The 16,192-nt window shown below is 34.8% G+C and overlaps 1 protein-coding gene across 1 annotated transcript; it reads right to left on the reverse strand.

Moving 5' to 3' along the window:
* Positions 1–16: 16 nt before the first annotated feature.
* Positions 17–12,674, reverse strand: LOC306875257 (uncharacterized protein). Its single transcript, XM_079425735.1, has 20 exons — positions 12,426–12,674; positions 11,249–11,436; positions 10,985–11,164; positions 10,767–10,878; positions 10,358–10,591; positions 10,032–10,274; positions 9,800–9,920; positions 9,390–9,569; positions 9,128–9,235; positions 8,948–8,995; positions 5,578–5,810; positions 4,223–4,407; positions 3,960–4,139; positions 3,762–3,873; positions 3,445–3,678; positions 2,660–2,902; positions 1,875–1,995; positions 1,571–1,777; positions 1,233–1,328; positions 17–1,151 (listed from the first exon to the last, which is right to left on the reverse strand). The coding sequence occupies exons 1-20, from the start codon at positions 12,529–12,531 to the stop codon at positions 1,130–1,132; spliced, it is 3,153 nt and encodes a 1,050-aa protein (XP_079281861.1). The 5' UTR covers positions 12,532–12,674; the 3' UTR covers positions 17–1,129.
* Between the last annotated feature and the right edge of the window lie 3,518 nt (positions 12,675–16,192).

The raw sequence follows: 16,192 nt of genomic DNA on the forward strand, positions 1-16,192 counted from the left end.
AAAATACATAATGTTTAGCTCAAAGATATTATTTATTGACTTTTTTTTACAGTTATGTACAGTTCATTCAATTGATATGCATTACATTATTTTTCATAAGTGTATAAAATGTTGTAGCAGTTTGTACGATGCAGCAGACAGATTAAATGTTAGTTACAGTATATTTTATGCAGATAAGTCAATTATCTATTTAAAGTGCAAAATATACTTGTACCAATTATAAAACATTTAACACAAACTAGATTATTAACTTAACTGTAGTTAACATAACTGTAGTTATGATTTATTTGGCCTCTAACAGGCGCTTTCTTGATGTTAATTGTTCCTTTTGCTCAAACAACATAAAACATTCAAGATTTTAAGTAATCCCTGCTGAAAAAAAACAGAAACCATCACAGAATTTGTAATGGTTTTACAGGTTATAATGGGAATTGTATTGGTTTTAATAAAAACTTTAATGGTCCCTGTGGGTCTATATTGGTAATTTGTCACCTTTTATTGGTGGCTTGTTAAAAAACCCCAAAAACTAATGGAATATATCCCAAAACGCATTACAGGAAACCATTTTTTAATGGTTTTATTGGTTAATAGTTGATGGTTTGTAATGGCATTTGTAGTGGAAACCATTTGAATTTCTGTGACGGTTTCTATTGTTTTGTGTTTTTTTAAGTATGGATGATATTTTGTGTTTTCCCTCAGAAAAAAACCTATTGAAGTGACTGGCTTTTGCACACGAAAATTCGCCAAAACAATGGTAGGCTAAATGTGACTGGACCAATAATGTAAAACTTGTGGAGTATAATTTCATACAAAACGCTTAAATTATTAAATTATTTTTTAAGACAGAACAGTTAAGACGATGCTTGAACAAAGTTAGCTGTTAGCCAGACGCATCATCATTACAAATGCAATTTCCAACACATAATATAATAAAATCAATCACATTTCAAGGCTTTTCAAGCCTATGGCTTACCCTAGTACAAAAATTCACAATCCATTTGCTTGAATCACATTCATAGCAACACGTCATATATCCAATACAGTACAGTCAGTGCAGTTGCAGTCTTAATAAATAACAGCTGTATAAATACATTTGTTGAAGTGCTTTATCAATTGCTTGTAAATCCTTTCATTGGCTTTTCAGTTTGGGCCTGTGTTGGAACAACGAAAATTTTAATATTTTAATTTAAATGTAAATATATTAGCCTATAGACAACTATAACTATTGTTACCTTTTAGATAAAGACTTCCATGGCTCCTTGCATTTCACAAATACAACATCCTTAGTTGAACTTCCTGTCTGGGGATCTTTCAAACACAACACAATCCTAAAAAAATAAAGAATTAATGCTCTTAAAATTGTATGAATATCAATGTATTAGAAGTAAAACATCAGATCAAGTGTCCTTTATTGTGAAGAAACCTAAATTTTCCACCAAAATATTTTGTGAAAAATTAATTTGAAAACCTAAAACAGTAGATATGTTCAAAATTATGTGAAAACGTGAATTTGAAGAGTACAAAAGCTTTTTATGTTCACTATATCTAGTACAAATGTTAGAAAACATACTTCTTTTGTGTCTCCCCGGCTCTGACTCTGATTTTATGGACCAGAACGCCAGAATTTGCAGAATCTCCATACCACCACGAGGAGAGTAGAGTGAGTAAAGAGGATGTGGACTCCTCCAATTTAAACTTCAGCATCAGAAGATCTCCAATGTCCTTCTCGGTTACCACGAGAAATGAGTGAGTTTTATTGGGGATGATCTTCTCTTGTCTGCTTGATGAAGTTAGTGAGGATAGTTAGCAAATGGAATTTGACTCATATGCACACAATATAGTCATCGTTAAGATATATTTTTTTGATTACTCACATGTTCAACTTGAGATCTTCTGCTTCACCATTGGTACCGTAAAGTGAGACTGTCAGTGCTGGCTCCATCGCTAATTGATTTATTTTTCCAAGGAAGTTGATTTTTAGCTGATAGTGGAAAACTAAAAATAAAAAATTAATAAATGTTTTAGTGTCCCACAGCCAGGGTTATTATCGTTAACTAAAATTTAAACCATAAATAAAAATACAAAAACTTTAAAAAAATATTTCAGCTATCAAATATTTCAACTGCCAAGGAAACATTTCACATTTTTGTTTAGTTGAAGCACTACAAAATTATATATTTTTTAAAGATTTGCATATAGACAACATAACTGTCAAAATGGTCCTTGTTCACATGGACCGGCGAAAATGACTACAAATGCTGTATTATGTACGCCGGCCGGGCCAGTAGTTGGCGATGCCTATAGACTGAGCATGTAATACGCATGCGCATGACGTTACTGTTTTCACAAATTCACATTTTTATCATTTACATGGAGGTGATAATTGTATAATTTTCAAAAACATGCACTTTAAAACACATTTCAAAATGTGAGAAAAAGGAGGGCAGTGTACCTTTTTATATTTTATTCAGTGGCGGAAATGGGCTTCCATATGTAAATGAACGGCCGAAATGCATAAAGGGTTTTCCGTTTTTAGTTGAAAATGGTATTGTCTAAACTCCCACTAAAGCTTGATAAAAACTATATGGAAACAAAAAGGCAACTAAATTATTGATTAAATTACGGTTTGAAAATTCCTCCTCTGAAACTTGACACTGACCTCTGAACGGCATGGAGCCTCGTGTCTTGGTGAACATCTGGACACTTCTTGCCTTACGAAATTTGCTGACGTCATAGCCCACGGTGTTGCAGCGGTTCTTGCGACACTGGAGGCACATGCCGTGGTCGAACATCTCACTGCTCCTGCAGCTGTACGCTCTGCCAGATTCTTCCTCATTCAGCAGGGAGTCGATGAACAGGTGGACGGACCGCTCGTGCTCGCATTTGATGGCATTATTTAAGGCTAAGGGTATTAATGAAACATAATTGATATGATTTTAAACTTAAATATGATCTTTTAAGTTATATATGTAAATAATCTGGGTTTTAGCCATGATGAATGATTTCATTGTAGAAAGTTTGCCAAAACAGATTAGAAAACCAGATTATGAAAAATGTGACACTACCTACTCCTGATACATAACTAATCTCTTTCCATCTTTGGGAAAATTACAAAAAACAGGCATTTTTAGAAAATATGTGTCAGTATTATTTTATTCATAGCAAAATAATTCAAAATCAAATTCTTAATAAAAATATGTATAAATGTATTAATTGTATTATTTTTTAAATGTATTCAAAAATGCTATTTTGTGTGTGTGTGTAAGTGAGTATTTTACAACATATTTTATTTAGTGCTATTAGGATTTTCAACAAATCAGCATTATTAATTAAAAATAAGAAAAATGTATATATTTAAAATGATTTTGATTTATTTATTATTATAATTTATTTTTACACAAATAAATGAGAATTTAATTGAATATCCCAGATACGTGTCTTTACCGAGCATTCCATAACTGGCAATTTTCTCCAGCGTTCCTCTCATGTTGCAGCCAGGCTGGAAGTTTCCTCCATTAGGGTATATATCCACATGGCCAACTGGCTGCTTGATACCGATACTGAGACCCAGGGAACCTCGGGTGAATGTGTGGAGGACATCTACAAAATGGGCATCATCTGGGGACAGCCGTCTGTGGGCATGGACCCCTTCAAAGTCTGGTCCAGCTGGGTCTAGACCTGCAAAAAATCTAATTGTTGTCCCATATGGTTTTTCACACCTGGTCTAAGATTTATTTCCAAAAGAACGCCAATGAACCTACCTGTGATTCGTCCAACTTTATTGGTTGCATGACTTCCAGCAAAACCTGCAACGTGGGCACCAAGACTGTAGCCAATGAGGTGCAACTTATGCAGAGGAACACTGGCAGTCTCCTTATGAATTGGGCACAATGATGGCAATTAAAAACCTAGAATAGCAGTATGTGTAATTTGATTGGATTTGATTTGCTAACACAAACCTCTAACCAGTCTATGAAAAGTCCGATCTCTTGTCCCACCATCTTCGTGTTTTGTGCTGCCACCACATAATGGTTCTGCGCTGTGTCCAACCAGTCCACAACAATGACGTTAGCATCCTTCTCCCTGTTATAAAGTGCAGCAACCAGTTTCTCAACCCAGCTCTCAAACAATCCACTTACCTAGGGGAAAAGAGCTCATTTAACACTACCATACTGAAAAAGAATCAGCTGAGTTTATTGAATGTGTGTAACTGTTGCTTTACCGTCCACCCATGAATAACCAAAAAGGTTTTTGAAGTGTTTTTGAAGTTGCAGCTATTGAGAGACTCTGGTTTGCCACGCACAATGTAACACACGTCGTCTTCTGGTTGGGATGGGTTTCTTAGAGAAAACTTGACATTGGCTTTGTTGACATCTGACAGGTCTCGTAGATCCTCCAGAAAATTATCTATGTAAAGATGATAGTCATTGACAAAGTAAAATAGTACTATTAAAATGTACCTGAAATAAAATACATTAAAAGGTCAACGTAAAAATGCAATATCAAATTGAAAAAAAGCAAAACATTTTTTTTTTTTTACAATTTTTACGAAGTATTCTAAAATTCTATAATATTAGAATGATAAAACTGAGCATGCAAAATCAACATAAATCAACATAAATACATTAGTCATTGAAAAAATATTAAAATAAAAATTGAATTCTAAATAAAAAATTAAAGATGTAATTAAAAATCAATTAAATACATTGAAAGTGAAATATAACATCTTAAAGTCTAATTAAAAATGTCTATCAAATAAAAAAGTTAATTATTTTGTAATTATAAATATTATAAAAAAATCTGCATTACTACGATAAAATTATTTCTAAATATATAATATATTAAGATACTCTAAGTTACTCTAAAATTACTCTAAATTATTGTAATTTAATTATAATTAAATAGCTATTAAATCCCATTAAAATAAGGCATTATTTTGGAAGGCATTAATTGACAATCTCACATGAAAATTGTAATTTTAAAAAGAAAAAAATATATATTTTTAATTAAAAATGGTAATATTTAAGTAAAAACATAATATATACATAATATTAAATCAAATATGTAATAACAAACATTAGGTTTAAAATTTGACATACTTGGCATGCTTTAAACAGGTTATGAGAGGACAATAAAGATTTCCAAAGTTCAGCTCAGCTGACATAATAGGTGGGTGGCGCCTCATAATAATATGCTTACTATACACAAATATCACACCTTTAATCAGATTGCACTGAAGATTGGGCTACCTTGTGATGAGTATGAACTTGAAATGTTCTTTTAGGAAATCCTCCATAAAACATCATCTAACATCTAGTCGACTCGAAGAAATGTTTAGTAAAAAAAGGGGACCCGGTGCCTTCAACAGACTAATTCATGGATTTAAAAGCTCAGACAGATGCCGGATATTAACGTTTTCACATCACAAATGCAGGATTTGCGGTAGGAATTGAAAACACAGACATTACAAATGAAAGAATCGCGTCGCGTCCAAATAAAATAACGCCGCAGGTTAACGTTAACCGAATGCATTTCTCACGGGCCACGGCGCATCAACAAACATTTCAAGCATCTTACCAAAGAGTTCGTTCGAGAAGATTTCTCTCTCCAGAGCAGCGACGCACAGAACAACGAAGCTTAATACTAGCCACGAAACGCATTGGAATGACAAAACGTTCATGTCTTTTCCGCGTAAACTTCCCTTCCCCTTCCTGTCGCGCTCTCTTACAACATAAACTGAGAAAGTCAAATATTCGCAAACTGCTGGTGCTGCATGAATACTCGCTAATGAAATCTGAGACTCCGACAGACTTCAGTTTAGTTCCTAAATAGCAAGAGCCATTGGTCTCAGCCCACACACAGGCGGGGTAACACAGTCACACATTTTGGCTCACGAGGTTCTTAACCATAATAAAACATGCAGTTTTCACCGTGAACTGACCTTTTTACCCAAATAGCCTATCTATCTATCTATCTATCTATCTATCTATCTATCTATCTATCTATCTATCTATCTATCTATCTATCTATCTATCTATCTATCTATCTATCTATCTATCTATCTATCTATCTATCTATCTATCTATCTATCTATCTATCTATCTATCTATCTATCGTTCTTTCGTTCTGGCAAGGTTCTCCCCAAGTTATGAACAAATGTTCTTGCAGTAACATTAATAGAACATTTGATTGCTGTAAGCCTATCTGGTCTTTAATTTTTAGCGGAAAAGCATTGTTTATTGCCTACATCGTTAATAAAAAAAGTTTTTTCATTGTGTTAGTTTGATGTAGGTACATGTAATGTTATTTACTACTTGTTTCAGAAAAGTTCTGAGAACCTTCAAAAGTAGCCTAACATTTCCATAATGTTTGCAAAATGATAAAATAGAATGTTCCTGAAATGTTCATACCAACAACAACAACTACAACAACTACAAAAGTTTGGAAAACATTTAAAAATGAGTCATTTTGAATGTTCGGACAACTTTTAGAAATAACTTTTAACTTACTGAACGCTCTTAGAACATATTTATAGAACATATCTATCTTTAAAACAATGTTCTTTTTTATAAATTTGTCATGCATTTGTCTCACTTTACATATTCCTATGAAACTGCACAGATCTCTAGTTTGAATCTAAAGCTTATAGGTCAGACAGGTTTTAGACCACTTCAAACTGACCTTTGGTGGCAACAACCTGTTATGTCATGAAAATGGACATAACAGGTTATGTCAGTATTTATGCAATTAAATCCTTTAACATGGAGGAAAGAGAGAAGTCTCTTTACTTGACATTTTAGAGAACAAATACTTATAACTCATAATGTGCCAATACCCTCAGTGCTCTTTGCATGCATTGTATCATAGTCATACCATAATACTCAGACCCTGCCAAAACTCTCAGTGACACCTGCACTGTGGTCATTCCTTCCATTTGTTGTAACAAGGACCAGGCACCAGAATTGCTGGTTTCATCCAAAATATTCTTAGAGAACAAAAACATAACTAATAATAATCTGTCACATGCTCTTTAGCTGACGGAAAACCTTCTAGAAATCATTGTCCACCATACAAAAACTCAGAGGAGCTTGAATATGATTTCTAAGAAGAATTAGAAAGTGATAAATCTGTCTTCATTTAAATCTCTGTATTTAACTTTTATATTTCTTAATGTGATAAACTGGCAGAAGTAGGGTATATTCCAAATATGTAATGCTGAAATTTCACAACAGTCTCTTGCAGAAGGTTCTGACTAATGAAAATATCGGAATGTTGTATTTTCATTCCAAGAATGTGTTCTTCCATGAAAAAGGGGAGGGGATCTTGAAAAACAAGCTCCTTGTGTTTTGATTCAAGGTTACTGCATGTGAGTTAAACAATATGAGTCAGTTTACTCTAAACAATGTGAGTCAGTTTACCCTTTTCTGTTTTGTTACAACACACATTGTTACTTGAATGGATGAAGCTCCATTCACATAACATCTTATTTGAATGGAGCTGATGTGAACAAAACAATGACAGGTGGTTGTTTTATTAGTTTTTATTAGATTAGATTAAGATTATATTAATATATCTATATATTAATTATAGATATATATATAAACAAGACATTCTGAAAAGATTAAGGCCCTGCCAAATACATCAAGATTTCTGTTTGTGCGGTGTAATTTGGAGCCAATTTCAAAATAGTTTAAATTTGTTTAAGACCTGAAATATCAAAAACATTCCTAAAGAGGATTTAAAAATGAAATTATACAAATTAAACGCAGACATGACATTTGCCCATAAAATGAAGTTTTAAATTAAAAATGCAAAGCGCTCACATACAATAACATAATGTTTATTAAAATGACATCATACAGTGCACTATAGATTCATATGATCACAACTGATCATTTCTTTTCCTTCCAGTGACTTCAATCAGTCAACGTTTGTTTATAAAAATAGAGAGGCTACATAATTCAAAAGAAAAGGCAAGAGCACTTCAGAAACATGGAATACATATATTAATATACAAATATATACATTTAATAAATAGGAAAAAGGAACAGTTTTGGTGTATTTGTGGCTATTATGCGAGACCGTCAACCCTGTCAGGCCTGGACAACTGTCAAATTTCTTGGATCGAATGCATCTTGTTTTACTTTTTGGCTGGCTCATACATAAACTAAAGTTGTTTCTTGCCTTATTACTTTCTCAAAATGCAGACAAAACAATCTTTGAGTTGCTTTGAAGAGGGTGACGAGAAACAAAACAAAAGTGGCAGAATCGTTTGTTGATTTTTCTCTTTTACCAAACAAAATTGAATTTACAGTAATCATTTCATCTTGATTCAGCAGAGAGAGTATTTGGTCCCAATTTTCTGTTAAAGCAATTCAGACAGATTTTTGCTTTCGGAACTGAAGCAAAGAGGATTAGCATAGCTAGAAAACTGCTTTGGTACAACCTAATTCACAGTACAACCAAACAAATGGCTAAATAACCTAGTTACTAAGTGGAATTTTAATAGTAACACTGATATCCAAATAAACCGTAACATGTTTCGAGTAGCATCTTTCTCCAAAAAAAGAGTCTCTTTGGTAGACAACTAGCCAATTATTTTAACTAAGTGCAAGTCATTTTTACATAGACTGGAACTGATTACTTGCATAAATATGTTGCATAGAGATGTGATCATTTTTATGGATTAAAGACGCAGGAAAGATTGTCTAGCCAGATCTCAGATGACCTGTAATGTGCCTTGAGTGGAATCCAAAGTGGTTGTTTTAAAACTGCACAGCAGCAACATTTTCAAGATGTGGTTTCTTGCAGGATGTGTTTCTGGATTTGCATGGGGTGAAGGTTACTAGTCCAAATATTCGGGAGAGGTTAGTCTCTACCATTCCAGTTTCCCTGACAGATTCCGTGCCAGATCCCAACAGAGGTGGATTTTGACGTGTGTCTTTACTCAGTGCTCTGTTTGAATGAACTTCCGTGCATCTTCAACTTGTGCAATCTGCCAGTGTAAAGTGCAAAGGGTTTAGTCAAACAAAACTCACCACAACAAATAAAACAGGAACATAATAACTGAGTGGGGAAGGTCACATTTATGGAGCCGTGTCAGCAGATTGGGCAGAAAGAAATTTACCTCTGGTTTTTGCGGCTTGACTGGGCTTCTCTGTCTTTCACAAAGACAGCGGCCTCACCTCCACGGGAAAGGTAGGAAAATTCACCTTCTTTGGCACTGAAGATGATCCTAAATCAAAAACAAACATACATTTTAAATAAAAAATAAAAATGTAATGCAATAAAAATGCACAACAATAGTAATAAAGATAAAACTATAATAATAATATATAATACATAAAATTATATAAAAAATGTTTGTCAAAATATGTCTCTCTGCTTACTTAGACTGTCTTTCTCCTGATTTGATGCGTAGTTTGCGAATGTGGAAGGTATCGGGGTTCCACCATGGCCAGCTGATGAGGGTGTCTTTCTCCCAGAGAAGTTTTACCATCAGCAGCTCTCCGATGTCTGTGTCCATGGTCAGCAGGAAAGACACGGTGGCGTTTGTGTTCAAAGCAGGCCTGTGGAATCAAAAACCATCTCTATCACTTTCTCTGTTATCTCAGTTCAGGACGGAGTCCAATCTGAGGCAAAACATGGTTTAAAATAGTTGCACGGGCTGTTTTTTGGTACCATACAAATTAAGTCCAAGATCTTTCTTGAGAAACATCTTAACATTGCATTTGTAGTTAATTTAGAACTTGTGTGAACTAAGTCCTGACATATCAATCAGGAAATGCTGCTAACTTACATAATGTAGGGGATATTTTCCTTCTCGCCATGGATTCCGTACAATGAGATCTTCATGGGCTGATCAGTGTAGGTTAATTTTGTCTTGCCAAAGAAGTGTACCTTTACTTGATAATGGAAAACTGTGGAGAGATGGTTATATTTAGAAAAGATGCTTAAAATAAAATTATATATATATATATATAAGATACATTCTTTGTTTAATTAATTTCATACACTTTGGTGCTCCTCACCTTTATATGGCATCACATCTCTGGTCTTCATGTACATCTTGCTGCTTCTGCGTGAGCGAATTTTGTTGACTCCGTAGCCCACCTTGTTGCAGCGGTTCTTGCGGCAGCTGAGGCACATGCCCTTGTTGAAGCTGTCTTTGGAGCTGCAGCGATAAGCCATGCTTTCTTGCTCCTGGTTCACCAGCGAGTCGATGAACAGGTGAATGGAGCGCTCGTGGGAGCACTTCACGATCTGATCCATATCTGTGGAGAACCAAGAAAAACCTTAAAGCTTGTATTTGTGATTTTAAATTTAAGAACGTCTGAGGAGGCCAATGGGAACGTACTTCTTAAACCAGTGGTGGCCACCATCAACACAGTGTTCTGGAGGTCACAGCCGGGTTGGAAGGTTCCTCCGTTGGGGTAGATGTCAATGTGGCCCACCGGCCTCTGAATCCCAATGCTGCGATCTGGAGAACCGCGAGTATTGGTGTGAAGAACGTCCACGAAAAGGGCATCATCAGGGGAAAGAGTGCTTTGGGCATCTGCGTACTCAAAACTAGGGCCAGCAGGATCCATGCCTGAAGATCCAATAAGATTGGTTCATTTTAATAGTTGATTGATCGATTCATTTTTAGATTAGATTAGATTCAACTTTATTGTCATTATGCAGAGTACAAGTACAGAGCTAATGAAATGCAGTTTTTAAGGTTAAATTAGAAAATTGACACCCTAAGAAACAACATCACAACACACCTGTGATTCTGTTAACTTTATGTTTGGTGAGAAGACCAGCGATTCCTGCTGCATGAGCACCAAGGCTGTAACCCAACAGATGCAGCCTCTCCCAAGGATAGTCAATCTCACCCTGGATGAAGAAACCAGAAAATATTAAGTTTACTGCATAAAACAAACTCTATATCTTCATCAGATGCTCTTCACGTTGATGTAGAATCTGTGAGTCTTTGACATACCTGTAACCAGTTGACAAACTTGGCCACATCCCTCCCCACTAGTTTGGTGTAGGCAGCTGATGTAGGGTAGTGTTGTTGCGCGCGGGACAGCCAGTCCACTACAATGACGTTGGCTGTTGGCTCTCTATCATACAGGGCTGTTACCAGTTTGGGAACCCAGCTTTCAAACATACCCGTGACCTGAGAAGAAATCATTGGCGTCATGGTTTGGACTGCTTTGCACATTCACTCAATGTTGTCAACAAGTGTAGTAGAAACACTCACCGTCCATCCGTGAATAACTATGAAAGTCTTGGTGTCTGGATTGAAGTTACATTCTTTGATGGTTTCGGGTTGACCTGGGACTATGTAGCACAGATCGTCTTCGGGTTCTTCACTGGTCCTGAAGGAAAACTTGGACTCGATATCACTAAAGTCCGTCATCCATTCTGTGGCATTTTCCATGATATTATCTGTCAAAATCCAGAACAATAATGAGTTTTAACAGCTAGCAAGGTAAGTGCTGCTTACATTATGCTTTTTACTTGTAAGCTGCTTATAAAAATTTTTAATTATTGAAGTTGTAAAGAAGCTTATCTTGCACGTGCTTATACTTTTCCCTTATTTTGTATATGAGGAATTATTTCCAAATGGCAAGCTTGGACCTTTTCCCAGTGCTTGACTGACTATACATTTAAAAAAATAAAAAAAAATTCTATAAGTCCTTCAATATGTGTACATAACTGACTGGTTTGGCATGTCAAATACATGTAAACGAAGTCTCAAACAACTGTTTGACATGATAATTACTGTGTCGTATATGTTAAAGTCACATTTTACCATTTTTTAAGATATTAAGTTTTATAGATACTGTTTACAAATAATCAAACTTGGAAGATATTTTAAAAGGTAAAAGCTGATGAAAATAGACATTTACAAGTGCCATATAATAATAAATGCTACTTAAAAATACAAAATGTTAATAAAAACAAGGGGGAAAAAAGTTAATTACTTTTTTTTTTTTTTAACAGAAATATTTTTTGCACAACCAAACATGGTCTTTTAAGACATAAAAATAATAATAGATTAAATAAAATAATAAAAACAGTATATAAAATAACATGGAATTGTTAAAATACAATAAACCATAAATTTTGTAACATTTTGCACCATCCAACATTATCTTCTGAGCCATAATTTATAAATACAAAAGTATAAATTTATAGCGATATAATAAAGATCATGCATAAAAGTATAAAATTAAAATGCAGTAAAATAAGGTCGGTCATGCCTCCTACAACTTTATGCGGTCATACTGGTGCAATAAGATCGTTTTCTGATATTTCTCACTGATATTTATTATTCGACTCTCATTTAGCCACCGGAAAAATGAAACTGTAACACGTTTTAAACTTTATAAACAACTTTCAATCTATGATTTCATAAAACAAATTATACTTACTAAAGGTGGTAAATTCAATCACTGGCTCAATCGTAGTTGCTAAACCCGAGGAAATGTAGACCAAATACATCCAAGATATAAAACAAGCGCTACTTACTCTCCCCATAATAATATATTTATAATGATCACGTCTGCAACAACTTATTAAACTGAGTGCAAACCCCGTTGAGATCAGGGTATTTACAGCAGGTTAATATTCCAGTCGGGAGGTAGCCCTGCTTTAGATGTCTAGTGTCCAGAGTTCCTCTCAATCAGTACCGCTACAAGAGTGTCTTTATCCTCCCGTGCGGGACCGTATGCAAATCAGTCAAATTCTATTGGTCGAAAGAGGCTGGGTAAGGCCTGACTTGACCAATAGAAGGCCAGGAACTCCCACACTGACTCATCACTTACAATTACATGTCTATGAAGTTGCAAGGCCCCTGAGAGTACAAGTAAATCAGTTTTTTTTTTGGGTCAAATTCATGATGTCGTTTTTCTAAATCTATTAAGGTATTACAAAATATAAACACAGTCTACTCAAGGTCATCACAACCAACTGATAAAATCGCCCACGTCGTTTGATCAGCGCTTGGGAACAAATTAAAATGTTACTTTAGATCCAAACATTGTACACAATGTTCACACAGAATGCCTCCCACTGAACTAAAAGGCACCTGTGTGAATATTTGCCAACTTAAAAACCAACAACATAATGTGCGCCAATCATAGCTTTCTCTTGGCAGCATATGGAAGAGGGTCACAAATATGAGCGTGATTTCCATTCAGGGAGATGGTCAGTGGGCGTGTTTAGCCACCCTGAGTCTCATTGGCCAGACACCGGTGAGCTGACAGACAGCCAAGACTTATTAATGTTTCAGCAAAGAAAAATCATGCAAATCACTGGCTTTTTGAGAACAAATATACAGTTACTAACTTGTACTTTTCTGAGCAATTCTGGGACGTCATATTTTGCCACTTCTCTGGATTTCTTTTGTTTGTCTTCATCTGGATGAAAGTGCTAAACAAATAGATTAATTCCACAGTATTTGGAATTAATGCTAAAAATACATGCAAGAGAAATACGTGCACGTGCCCTTCATAAACACACTCCTACGTGTGCACGCCTAAACATGTATAAACATTTATACTCTTTGATTACACATCTATAATCATTTATACTCAATTAACATACACAAGAAAATTTGCTCACAAAGATATGAAAGTGGATGCGATTGCTCTGGCACTGCATTTTACGCAAACCACATGATCATGCTAACATGAAACATTCATTTCGGTTTGTGTTTTACAGTTCTGCAGTTTCGTTTGTACTGTATACAGTGCTTGATTTGTGCATATTCCTATCCTAATTCAGACAAGAAGACTTTTTCACTGGAGAAAGCAATATTATGGATGGAGGACTTGTGTTTTAGCAGGAAGCCATGGTTTGACGTTAAAAACATCTTAATCATGGATTTGATTCTTACAAACAGGCAGCTTTTTGCTTTACTTAATCATGTGGATTGCTTATCGTTTACTGTGCTGTTTTTATCAGCTGTTCTCATTCCGACGGCACCCATTCACTGCAGTGGAGCCATTGGTGAGCAAGTGCTGTAATGCAAAATTTCTCCAAATCTGTTGAGATGAAGAAAAGAAGAAACTCATCTACTTCTTGAATGGCCTAAGCTAAGGGTTCATAAATTTTAAGCAATTTGGCATTTTTTGGATGAACTATTCCTTTAATTTAATGTTAAAACTAGCATTTTGTTTTGGAAAGTTCAGGTAATCCTAAATGGCCCAACCCAGAAATTCTAAAGCAGACAACGCCTAACACCCGTTTATGGTTATGGCTTAGTCACATATAATCAGTGGTAAAATTTGGTAGTTTGCTGTGCTCTGGTAATATTATCTTAATGAAAGACTGCAAATGAGATGTAGTTTCCACCTAACACTTTCACAGTTTGAGCTGCACTAGCAGGCCTCAACAAATGTGTTTTTATATATTCAAATGCATATTTAATTTCTGAAGCATTGCGAATGTATCAGTATGCACTTACATGCTAACGTTTAACCACAACTACTGTTTAAATAGATGCAAATTTGTTGCATATATGAAGTGCAATGAAATAGCAACACTAAATACAACAACATCACATTCACAGATTTGCATCTTTTATCTTACACAGTTCGGGAAAATATGTTAACAGTGATTCCAAATGTTTGCGAGAGCACTAAATAAAAACCCATCTGGTCAAGGCCATGACTCAAACTTCCAAGGCTTTCATCTTTTAGTCTTATCCTTCATTCCCATCTCGAGTTTAGCAAAGGTTTTTGATTACATATACGAGACCTGTGCACGAGTCTCTTAATAGCTGCATCTATGCATTCATGTTGAAACATTAGGATTGCAGAGTCAGATCCCGATGGACATGAAACTAATGACCCTCCCAGTTGTGAATGTTGTAACTTTGTCTGCTAAACCCTCAAAAGGGGTAATTGGAAAGATTTAGATTTTGTCTTGTTAAACCTATAAAATATTACTAAAAATAATAAATATAAAAAATAGTTTAAAATAATATAATATATATTATTAGTGCTGTCAAATGATTATAAGAAGTTAAAATGAATCATATTCTTTATACATAATATAAATAAATTATATTAATGTATTTATTTTGATATATTTTGAAGATTTAAAAAATATATATTTTAATGTATTTATTGTAATGCCTTCAGTACTTTCTGAGAAAAGAAAACAATATTTTTAGTCTTTTTTTTCACCCACCTATATAGTAAGAGGATGTGAGGAGTTTATAAAAAATAATCGGAAGTCTCACTTCTCAAAATTAATGTGTAAAAGGTTTCTTCGTTTTTTAATAGAATGTTTAATTTAGATTCACATCACTCATCAGAAGTCATGTTGAAATTATGCCCGATGACAATACAAAATGTCAAATTATGACAAATACTGAATGGTCAGGCAGCTGTTATTCATGGGAATTAATGAAAACACAATATGGGTCAAGTTCAAGTTCAAGTTTATGTGTATAGCGCTTCTTACGATACAAATCGTTGCAAAGCAGCTCTACAGGAAATTAAGTTTCCACAATATATTTATATATCGCAGAACCTTAATATATTTAACTTATGGCAAAATTTGGTAATTCTGTATGTTGTCTGAGCTTTGGCATTCTCTTAGGTCCTCTGAGGGGTTGGCATCATCTTTTCTCAGGTGTTCGGTCATCTCAGATCATTTAAGGGTTGGATCCAGACTGAAGCTTCTGTAATTCCTAGTTATGCAGAAACAGAGAAACAAATAGAGACATAATTAGCGTAGCTGCTGTTCCATCTAAGCAAAAATGATTTGTTCAACCCAAGCTAAAGAATAATAATAATGTACATTTGATCAGATACTGCAGTACAAGATTATAAGATGCATTATGTGAATGCTTGGCTAAAGAGATGTGTCTTTAATCTAGATTTAAACAGAGAAAGTGTATCTGAACACCGAACGTTATCAGGAAGGCTATTCCAGAGTTTGGGAGCCAAATGTGAAAAGCTCTACCTCCTTTAGTGGACTTTGCTATCCTAGGTACTACCAAAAGTCCAGAGTTTTGCGACTTTAGGGAATGGGTTGGATTGTAGCGTGGTAGAAGACAAGTTAGGTACGCAGGAGATAAACCATTTAGGGCCTTATAGGCAAGTAATAATATTTTGTAAATGATACGGAACTTAATAGGTAGCCAATGCAGAGACTCTAACATTGGGGTAATATGGCCATATTTTCT

Source organism: Barbus barbus (genome assembly GCF_936440315.1).
Source record: "Barbus barbus genome assembly, chromosome: 9".
In the NCBI taxonomy this organism is placed as follows: Eukaryota; Metazoa; Chordata; class Actinopteri; order Cypriniformes; family Cyprinidae; genus Barbus; species Barbus barbus.

Coding starts and splice junctions, on each gene's coding strand:
- LOC306875257 (XM_079425735.1), bottom strand. CDS start 12,531: ATGGGGAGAGTAAGTAGCGCTTGTTTTATATCTTGGATGTATTTGGTC. Junction 10,275..10,357: donor GGCCACCACTGGTTTAAGAA/GTACGTTCCCAT, acceptor GGTTCTCCACAG/ATATGGATCAGATCGTGAAG. Junction 1,329..1,570: donor GCCGGGGAGACACAAAAGAA/GTATGTTTTCTA, acceptor TTATTTTTTTAG/GATTGTGTTGTGTTTGAAAG.